At 44.8% G+C, this 10,768-nt stretch overlaps 2 protein-coding genes across 2 annotated transcripts in view; one reads left to right on the top strand and one right to left on the bottom strand.

Annotated features, from left to right (window-relative positions):
* Positions 1-2,969, bottom strand: part of LOC135816978 (RING finger protein nhl-1-like) — a 9,409-nt gene extending 6,440 nt beyond the window's left edge. The window contains exons 1-4 of the mRNA XM_065330083.1: positions 2,671-2,969; positions 2,055-2,133; positions 1,516-1,776; positions 696-839 (exon numbers count right to left, since the gene is read on the bottom strand). Of these exons, the coding sequence (XP_065186155.1) occupies positions 696-839; positions 1,516-1,767 (396 nt within the window). The 5' untranslated portion in view covers positions 1,768-1,776; positions 2,055-2,133; positions 2,671-2,969. The remainder of the gene's footprint in view (positions 1-695; positions 840-1,515; positions 1,777-2,054; positions 2,134-2,670) is intronic.
* A 196-nt stretch (positions 2,970-3,165) lies between these two features.
* On the top strand, positions 3,166-8,319 carry LOC135818265 (uncharacterized). Its single transcript, XM_065331621.1, has 3 exons — positions 3,166-3,865; positions 4,132-4,484; positions 6,748-8,319. Exons 2-3 carry the CDS (start codon positions 4,212-4,214, stop codon positions 7,330-7,332), a joined length of 858 nt encoding a protein of 285 aa, XP_065187693.1. The 5' UTR covers positions 3,166-3,865; positions 4,132-4,211; the 3' UTR covers positions 7,333-8,319.
* The last annotated feature ends 2,449 nt before the right edge of the window (positions 8,320-10,768 follow it).

Raw genomic sequence — 10,768 nt, 5'->3', positions numbered from 1 at the left:
CAAAAAACCCACTTTTTACAGCATTGTGTACAAAGTACAAGCTTCACCAACTTCATGCCCCCGAAAAAAGCGGCGCCCATCGAGCACTCGGAAACTGTGATCGCATGCATGAGCAAAAAGATTTTAGCGAGAGTGAGAGAGAGAGAGAGAGAGAGAGAGAGAGAGAGAGAGAGAGAGAGAGAGAGAGAGAGAGAGAGAGAGAGAGAGAAGAGAGAGAGAGAGAAGGAGAGAGAGAGAGAGAGAGAGAGAGAGAGAGAGAGAAAAGAGAGAGAGAGAGACAGAGAGAGAGAGAGATAAATTTAGAGTTGGTGTAGAAGCAATGTAGCCTTGTTGATGCAAGAGTGAAGCCAGGGTGCAGACGTGCATATACATGTACTTGGAAAAGTAGTGCGATGTATCAAACCGTTGTGAAGTTTGCCACCTCTGACCTGGTGCAAGCCATATGTGTGCATTCCCGGTGTCAACTGCCAGCTGCACTGTTATGCATGATGGGTGCGAGACCCGCATCGGTACATTACACAAATGTATGCCTTAACCATATCTTTATAGGAAATTCTAACAATGGTGGCACTCTCGTACTGTCTTTGTGATCGATAACGATCTCAAATATAGGCTGAGCATTACACTCTGGATGAATCTTAAATTGCCAAAACATTTCTAAAAAAAGGAGATGCACATTATACTCCGCCAAATACCTTTATTCTGTGGTTGCAGCTGTCACAGATGATCAGGTCACCAGCTTTGTTGGTTGCTAGTCCCCAAGGGCTGTCAAACTGATCTCTCCCGCTGCCTTCACTACCAAATGAGTACCTTGCTTTGTGGATCTGTGTGTAATCACGCTGCTATACAGGAGAGCAGTGGGAACAACAGCAATCGACATTAGGACCATAGAGGTTGAAAGTAGTGATGCCATTGGCCCAAACCTGGCTGGGTGGTCATTGAGACCGTTGGTTGCCGGACCCTGTACCACACGGAATCCTGTATTCATACTTGGCAACCCAGCCAAATCAAATCCCTTAGTCACACAACCAGTTTCCCCTAATTTTCTCTCATTTCTCTTATTTAGCTAGTTTTTGCCAATTTCGTCTATTTTCTCTTTTTCGGGCAATTTTTGAGTATTTTGCGAATTGTGCGCAATATTTTGGCAATTTTGTTCTTTCTTTTTATTCATTTCTAACCCATTGCTCATTGGACCAAAGCTTGGATTTCTTCATTGTCAGATCGCCCCTACGTAAGGGATTCTGTGAAAAGCAGGGCCACATGTGCCCTTGTCACACCACAAACCAGCGTTTTTGTGAACAATCATGGTTCAGTTCCAATTCCAGTAGTTTTTCGATCAAAGTCAGAAATCCCCGGTATGCCGGTAGTTACCGGGTTACCCTAGTTACACACACACACACACACACACACACACACACACACACACACACACACACATACACAAACACACACACACACACACACACACACCAGCACCACACACACAAACACACACACACACACACCTAGTCTTACCTGCTTTGTTGGAGATTCAGCTATTTCTGCTGCTGCTGCTGCTGCTGCTGCTGCTGATGGTGATGGTGACAACGTGTTTCTGGGCAAAGTAGTCTGATCTGAGGCTGAACCTTGTCTGGGCACTCTAGCTGGTGTTTCAGCTGAGGAAGCGCTGGATGACATCATCGGTGGTGTAGCAGAAGATGTAAATGTACTGCCTGGTGATGGAGTGGACTGGGGAATAGAATCACGGCGATGTGAGGTAGTCGGCATCGGTGCTTGCTAAAGTATTCCAAATCGACAAAAAGCGCAATGTATGGTCCTTCTATAGCAGGTGTGTACATGTATATGACAGCCTCATTGGGCATCTGCCCTTGTTTTTCCGATGCCGTTTTATGCTCCTTCTAAAAAAGGCAATTATGCCTTCAATTATTATTTATTATTATAATGTGTATAACAGTCTCATTGGGCATCGGCCCTTCTTTTTCCGATGCAATTGTATGCTCCTTCTCAAAAAGGACCTGATTATGCCAAAAATTATGCCCGCATAATCCACTTACCCCTAGCAAGTGCAGCGCTGTGCCGTGAGTCCGCAGCCTTTTCGTTGAAGCATCAACTGATGATGTAATCAAATAACGTCTATTCACACAGGGGGTGATGAGAATAGCAAGGGCCGTACTAGCAAGAGTACAGAACCAAGAGTGTGAAACTCCTATCTTGAGCTGCGATGGGTTCACCCACGGCGGAATTTTTTTATTGCCTCATCCTTTGGCAGAAGTATGATGAAGTGGGTATTCTTTCCGGCGCTTGTTTTGTAAATACGGTGAGAGTTCGTCAGGTTCAAGACACGTCGATCTTTCGTCCGTTGTTCTGCTTCTACTACCGTAGGTGTAATGTACATATTATTTGCACTTTGACCTCTGGCTATGCATGATGGCATCAGTGAGCTAAACCGCTGCCAAAGACCATGAAAGACTGATGTCATAAAAGGATTCGGCTGTGGGCTGGGGAATCGTAGAGTTGCACACTCTTGGTTATGTACTCTTGGTACTAGTAATAAATAATCCATCATGAATTATACTATTCATGAATGGATTATGAATGGTTTCATGAATGGATTCACGTTCATGGGTTCAAAAAATTAATTGATTTGTGGGCAAAATCGAACGCACTCACGTGAGTCTGTATGTACATGTAGTCTGTAGTCCAGGTCGGATCCGTACTGCGCTCGTTAGCGTGTTCAACTTTCCCAGCACGGCAGCAGCCTGTTGTACTCTTGCCTCTAGCCAGTCTAGGCTCTACTCTCTACGACTCTAGGCCGCTACTCGACTCACTACTAGCACTGACGTCGTTATGTTACTGTATACTACCGGTAGTAGACTCTACTACCGGTGGTACTACTACATGTAGTACGGAACATTTTGTGTTTATGCTCGTCGTTGTTCGAATAACCAATCTGAGCGCCGCAGGAACCTTGCCCTGGCCTTGGCGCGCCCTACGCTTCTTCGTCACCATGGTCACGCATGGGTAGACCATGGTAGACTCCCGATATATCAGGATCTCTCAGTCTCAAGTGACAGTCTCATGTATTGTTCGGTGGGAACATAATGTTGACTTCAAAAATAATTGAAACAAAGTCATTATTTTTTAAATGTTTGCGTTTGAAAATAATTGGCGGACTACAATGACTGTAGTCTACAGTCATTGTACTCGATCGTAGATGTACGAGTACCTAGACAGCAAGAGGCAAGACTACTACATGACTTTGTAGTACTACTACTAGTTCATTCAGTAACACTCACTGGAGCAGTGCATAGCCTGGTGTTGGCCATTAGGTATTTCTGGTATTTGCAGATTACTTGTATGGAGTCGACCCTGGTAGTTACATAGAGGAGAGTCGTGTTTTGCTAATCGGTTGACGTTCGTTAGCTAGCGGTGTTTTGATCTTACTCGTACAAACTACCCCAGCGTAGCGTGCACTGTGACGGTAAGAGCATGAAAAAAACTGGTACATGTAGACATGTAGTGGAGGAGCAGACAATTGCACAAAATTTAAAATAATGCTGTGATCTAAAATAGAAAGTTCTAGGTACGTACAGAGAGGCAGCTCCCATTTGTATGATGCTTGTCAGTGTTTGTGAAGGTATTGAAACTTGACGTATGAAAAGAATTTATGAGGAAAACGCTGAAATTACTTTACTCGTAGAAAAAGATTTTAACAAAACAATCAAGCCGTGAATAGTATGTAGCATGATATTTGAACTTGTAGCATATAGCACTCACTGCAGCAGTCATGGAGACACCAGTAGTCTTCCTGTGGAAATGACATTGATTTTGGAGTTTGCTGTTCAAACACGCCACCACGCAAGCAGTAAGTGACACCCAGTTGCTCTATTCTACATTGTATGTGTTCGTGTGTGCGTGTGTGTGCTCTCCGTTACGTATCTCTGTCTTTGTTGCTATGGAGTCTAATCTCTCTCTCTCTCTCTCTCTCTCTCTCTCTCTCTCTCTCTCTCTTTCTCTCTCTCTCTCTCTCTCTCTCTCTCTCTCTCTCTCTCTCTCTCTCTCTCTCTCTCTCTCTCTCTCTCTCTCTCTCTCTCTCTCTCTCTCTCTCTCTCTCCGTCTCTGTCTCTGCAGAGCAAGCTGTTCAGTGTACTGGATAGTCATATGGAAGAACCATACAAGGTCACTGAGATAGCTCGCCACAGCTAGTCACTATGGACGCTAAAGCCCTCGCTGACCATCTAACCAACTTCTACTCTGGAAAGACAGCAGCACGTCGACTCGCCGATGATGAAGTTGCGGCAAACGTCATGTGCAGGGTGTCCATGGTACAAAGTGGTACTGTGCCGACAAGGCTGAGTGAGGCATCAGGACGGCGCACGGCGTTCGTTGCCGGCCGAGACACTGCCTGCCGCGTTCTGCCATGCAAGTCACCGTATGATGTCCTGCTCGCCCTCGGTCTAACACGCGAGTTCATCACCCTCAAGGTAAAAGATACGGGAAACCAGTACCTGTTTAAAAAAATGATTAACAGCATCAAATGAGCCTGGAAGTGTTTTCAACTTGTGGGATGCGAGCTACAGTCAGACCTCGCTTAACCGCACACACCCTTTTTCTACGAAATTATCCGGTTAGGCGAGGGAACCGGATAATCGACCACGCATACTGTATGTATGCATGACATATGCTGTAAATCGGTAACCAACGATTTTCTTCCAGATGGCGAGGGATCCGGATAAAAGAGGACCGGATAAGCGAGGTCCAGGCTCGTGTTATTTGTATGGGATGTGATCTACCATGCTCTTGTAATGTGTGTACAGTCCATTCATCGGAAACTGGCCCGCTGGCTTTTGAAAGTCGGATTTGGGCCGAATTGAGGATCAAAAATCCACTATAAAATCTCAAAAATCTGGGTTTTGGATCTGCTTCTCCATACATTTTGCTATGGCATACCTGTCCTAATTTTGTAAAACCTGGCTGAATTTCTATTTCCCTGTTCTTGGACTTTTCTGGCCTCAAATGTGGCAAGGAGTAATTGCACGGGTCACACAATGCAGGATGTACTGTTGTTTTCACGATATCTACAACTATGTGAGAGAGACAACAAAAAGTAAGGGTGCCAGTTTCCAATGAATGGACTGTAGTATGTGATCTACCATGCTCCTGTACTGTGTGTAGTATGTGATCTACCATGCTCCTGTACTGTGTGTAGTATGTGATCTAGCATGCTCCTGTAATGTGTGTAGTATGTGATCTACCATGCTCCTGTAATGTGTGTAGCATGTGATCTACCATGCTCCTGTAATGTGTGTAGTATGTGATCTATCATGCTCCTGTAATGTGTGTAGCATGTGATCTACCATGCTCCTGTAATGTGTGTAGTATGTGATCTACCATGCTGCTGTAATGTGTGTAGTATGTGATCTACCATGCTCCTGTAATGTGTGTAGTATGTGATCTACCATGCTCCTGTACTGTGTGTAGTATGTGATCTACCATGCTCCTGTAATGTGTGTAGTATGTGATCTACCATGCTCCTGTAATGTGTGTAGTATGTGATCTACCATGCTGCTGTAATGTGTGTAGTATGTGATCTATCATGCTCCTGTAATGTGGGTAGTATGTGATCTACCATGCTCCTGTACTGTGTGTAGTATGTGATCTACCATGCTGCTGTAATGTGTGTAGTATGTGATCTATCATGCTCCTGTAATGTGTGTAGTATGTGATCTCCCATGCTCCTGTAATGTGTGTAGTATGTGATCTACCATGCTCCTGTAATGTGTGTAGTATGTGATCTACCATGCTCCTGTAATGTGTGTAGTATGTGATCTACCATGCTGCTGTAATGTGTGTAGTATGTGCAGTTGTACACCACTGTAGTGTATGGTGTTAACATAGAGTATGTTTAGAGTATGTTTAGCTATACTGATCTGCAAGCACGTGTAAAAGCGTATACCGTATTTTCCCGAATATAAGTCGACTTCGATTATAAGTCGACCACCCTAAATCCAGGAGTCAATTTCATGAAAAAAAGTTTTTATAGCTCCATGACACCCACACATACAAAATAATGAGTTCTCTGCGAGGAGAGATCATATCATGCCAGTAAGACAAAATCTGAACAAAACCAGTGTCAGTCGCGGGACGAAAGTTCACATGGTTCATACGGCAGTGCTTTTTTGTACGGACACTGCAGTCATTTCATTTGTTGTGCCAGATTCCCGTATGTAAATCGAGTTCCGTTTGTAAGTCGGCCCCCAGCTTTTGGCGAAATTTCTGGCGCACAGAAGGTCGACTTATATTCGGGAAAATACGGTAAACGTCAACTAGGACAAGTGATAGATATTCGCCATAATCTCTACAATTCCAGTGACGTATGACAAGAATCCACCTTTCTGTGGCCAGTGGCGTGTACCCAGCCGTCAGCATTACTTGTGATGAACACGGTGGATGTCTGTGATTTGTGTGGTCATGAACAGGGTGGATGTCTGTGTTTTGTGTGGTCATGAACAAGGTGGATGTCTGTGATTTGTAGCAAAAATCTGGGAACGGTGCATACTCCGGAATACGGTTCGTAACACAGGCCTAACCGAACGTCTTTACATTATGCATATTTACTCACAGCTGTGTGACGGTGCTAAGTCTACATCACCCGATTGTTATGGATGCAGAATGATGACGATTTGCAGTGCCTGAAAACTTGATGCGTGTGCTTTGCTTCCGGATCTTTTGCTTGTCCCTGTGCAGTGCGAGGTGGACAAGAATGATGCATGGCTGCTGTTCTTCCAGGCCAAGATTGTCAAATGTGATAACAGTCATCATGCTGCTCTTGCCCAGGCTCATCAACAAGACGTGCCCCATGACAAACCCGCAGACGCTCACTTGCCCAAGTGCGTGCCAGCAACGTGGAGCGGTATCGTGGAGCTCTGCCGCCAGTTCTACCCCGGTGCCGTGCCTGACGTGATGCGGCATCTGAGCGAGTTCCGTGCGCGCTCAGTTGCCGATTACGAGAAGGCGCACGGCGTGAATTTTCTCTCAATAAAACGATTGCCCAGCCAGTTAATGGACTATAGCAGATTCATGGCACTTGCAGCTCCTCGCTCGGCCTGGCAAACGCGTCTTTTTCTCTACTGTGAATTACGCCTCTTGGAGCTCTTCACTGGTCAAGGGTTTACGAAGAATGAGTCGGATGCTGTCACAGTGGGAAATGAAGACCATTGGCCGTGTCTCCGAGAATACGTGTGTGAAAATGGCGAGCTGGCCACACAGCTGAGCTCCGGTACTGCATCTCTGGTCAAACTGCAAGTAGTACTGCCGAATGAACTGCAGTAGTATTTATTACAATGGTGATGTTTGTTTGAAAAGGGTTTGCTCCCCACACTGGAGCTCATGCTACTAGTATTTGTTTGTTTGGTTAGCTTCATTTTCTTTCCCCATAGGCACAGGAGAAATGCCTTCTCACTGGGCGTATTGCCACAGTTCTCGCAAAATGATGGAGATGTTTTTTTTATGTTCACCTTGAAGTTGATTTTGAAGCAGTGAACTCATGATCGTCGTATCATTATTGAAGGAGCCAGGTCAGTTGGTATGATGAGATGGCATCTTTGGGCTAAGTTAATTTATAGTAAAGAAAGGGACCAAGGAAGTACGTTGTATTTCTCGCCGGCCGAGCGCAGCGAGATAGGCGAGAACTGATTTCTCGCGAAATATTTTTTGTTGCAAATATGGCATCTGGTGTGTTCTTTATTGTCGCTTCTTTTCCTGACTTCTTCTGTCAGTTTTGAGTCTTACCAGTGTCCCTGCCCTCCCACACTTCATTTATGTGCTTATTATCATTGCTATTTTATCACTTTTTGCCGTGATGTGCTTACCATGCCTACATGATGCCTAATCGCCATTGGGGATATACACCCGGTTTTTATCCCTCACAACTGTGTACGTCGGCGCGAGGGTTTTTTCCCTGCTGGCTCGGTTCAGAAAAATTAATCTGACGGTCCCAAGTGGTTCTGAATCATGGCCTATTTTTGCTATCCACTGGCACGGCTATTCTATCTGAGACACTCTGTTCTCAGTCCTTGCTTCCATACCTCACTCATTATCCGGTTCATATCTGGCTTCGGCCAACTACCCTTCACTTTGTGTAGTGTCGTTATTGCTGTCTATGTCTCTGTGTGTGCCAGTATATGTGGAGCGAGAAAAGTTATGCTATAATGTTCACTAACACCCCAGTTACTTGACAATCAGCTCATGCGATAACATTGCACAAAGCTGACCTTAGCTGTGCTTTTCTTTACTATAAATTATTAATCATTGGCTCTCCTTCCGAGTCTATCTTTGGCCTGAGTGCTTTTTTCCTGAAGTGAAGCAGGTTAAACAACTCCACCAGAATGGAGCATGTTATGCAGTCGACTCCTGATGTAGGGACCACCATTTTGGAGTAGAATTAGTTCTTTATATCCGAAGTTTGTTTGTGTCGCAAACCACCAGTTCTCAAGTGGGAAAGGCCTTCGCGCTTATGGCATTGTATTCGTTGCAATGTTGTATTTCGACTCCGCCGTACCGCTGATGTTTGCTGCATGGCATACGCTATATGCGCTGTGTGCGGTTTGCAGTGTACCACTGGTATACGCTGTCATGTCATGTTTTATATGTGTATGTTTTGATATACATGTACGCTGTTTTTGCATGCTATAAATAGCTGGTGTTATTAGTGTTAATTGTTAATTATTTGATGAAGTGAAATATACTGTGGAAGAGAAAAGAGTTGGCCTCGTGCCGTGCGGTCGTTCGATCCTGTATCCAACTTGGAGCTTTGAGTAAAGCTTTCAAGTGGACATTCACTTTTAAAAATGGGATTCTCTACATCATGTAATGCCATACCTTCTCAATACAATTTCCCCAATTTCTGAGTGCAATTTTCTTGATTTGGTGTTGATATTTTGCCTGGGGACCCAACAGACTGTACTTGCATCTACATGTAGTTGCGACCTAACTAAAAACCTAAGGGATTCAGTGTAGTTATTCTGTTTCACATAGTACATCAAACGGACGATCATGCCAAATATTTTACGATAATGGAAAGGGAGAAAAGAGAAGATAGCTTTCAAAAGTGGTGTGGAGAAAGCACAGAGCGCAGAGGTCTCTTGGGACAAGAGACCATGCGACTATTAGCCATGAAAGTGAACTATCAAGGGACGCTAGATTTGGATGTGGTAGGACATGAACTTTAAAAACAGGGGGTAAACGCGCTCCACAACTAACTTCGCAGCGATTATAATGTGGAACTGGTCCCTGTGAGATCCACGATATACACCTGCGCGTGTGGGGAGGAGGGGGGGGGGGGGGACATCGATCAGAAGCAAGGAATAGGTCCGTTTGGACTTCGGAACCATGATTTGACATTGTATCCTCCCCCTCCCCCCCCCCCGTATTGCAGGCAATTTCTTGAATTCTGCTCCATTTCATGATCCACATACTGTACATGTGCCCAGACATGCACAAAACAAACAAGAAAATGTACCGAATTCTGCCAATTTTTCTGCATACATTATCCGCTGAGGATTTTCTCTTGCTCGCGATCACTTGTACGCGATCAATTGTACGCCTCTCCCCCCCCCCCCCCCCCCCCCCCGCTCAACCATGCCACGAAACAGGATAAGGATCAATGTGGTTTGCGGAGTGTGTGTGTGTGTGTGTGTGTATGTGTCGAAAAAAGAAAAAGAATAAAAAATGAAGAAATAAAAAAATTGGGATTCACTGGCCAGAAAAAGCTACTTCAATCAGCTGTGTGGTGGATACCAGGCTAAAATTAGTGGCGGTCAGTTCATCAGCCTTGCAAGCTGTTGAATGGTGTAATCCGAGCACTAGTTGCTATGTGTAACATAGCTGTTCGCTATCATTGCTTCTGCGATGGGCAGGTCTGAGGTCTGAGGTGTGTGTGTGTGTGTGTGTGTGTGTGTGTGTGTGTGTGTGTGTGTGTGTGTGTGTGTGTGTGGTGTGTGCGTGTGGTGTGTGTGTGTGTGTGTGTGTGTGTGTGTGTGTGTGTGTGTGTGTGTGTGGTGTGTGTGGTGTGGTGTGTGTGTGTGAGTGTAGTCAGAGAGTGTGACTGTTTTATACACGTTTGATTGTTTGTTTCTTGTGTGTGTGTATGTGTGTGTGTCCACGTGACGCATGGCAAATGGACAATACAATAATGTACTTCCATGTACCTCCGGTACGCAAACTAGTGAAAAATGCCTGTCAGAGTTGTGGAAGCATGAACATCCTCTTCATCTACATACATGTATGATGTGCATGTAGGAACATGTACAAACTACTTTCTCATCAGTCGGATGTAATGGACCTTATGCCATTTGTACAGATCCACGAAATCCAGTAGAATCCCGTAGACCCTGTAGGGTGTTGAACGTGCAGGACCCTATTGTGTTTTCTGCTATTTCCACTAAGAAATGGGGCCTGAAGGCATTTCATACGAAAACCTTTTTTCTGACAAAGATCTAGCTAGTCATTAGCTCTAACCAAAGTGAAGAAGCTGGAAAAGCGATAGCTGGTTATTGAATTATGACGCTAAAAAGGTCAAATGCGCATGCATAGCACACAATAAACACCCTACCGGGTCTACGGGATTCTACGGGATTTCGTGGATCTGTACAAATGGCATTATTATAATTTATTATTTATTTCACCTTCCCGTGGCCAGAGAATATAGGCCAATATGGAGGGAGGGGGGGGGGGGGTGGTATCCAGCCATGGCAGTAAACAAAAACAA

This window comes from Sycon ciliatum, chromosome 5 (assembly GCF_964019385.1).
Source record: "Sycon ciliatum chromosome 5, ocSycCili1.1, whole genome shotgun sequence".
NCBI lineage: Eukaryota > Metazoa > Porifera > Calcarea > Leucosolenida > Sycettidae > Sycon > Sycon ciliatum.
The sequence above is the reverse complement of the archived record's forward strand: the minus strand, read 5'-3'. Positions and strand labels throughout refer to the sequence as shown.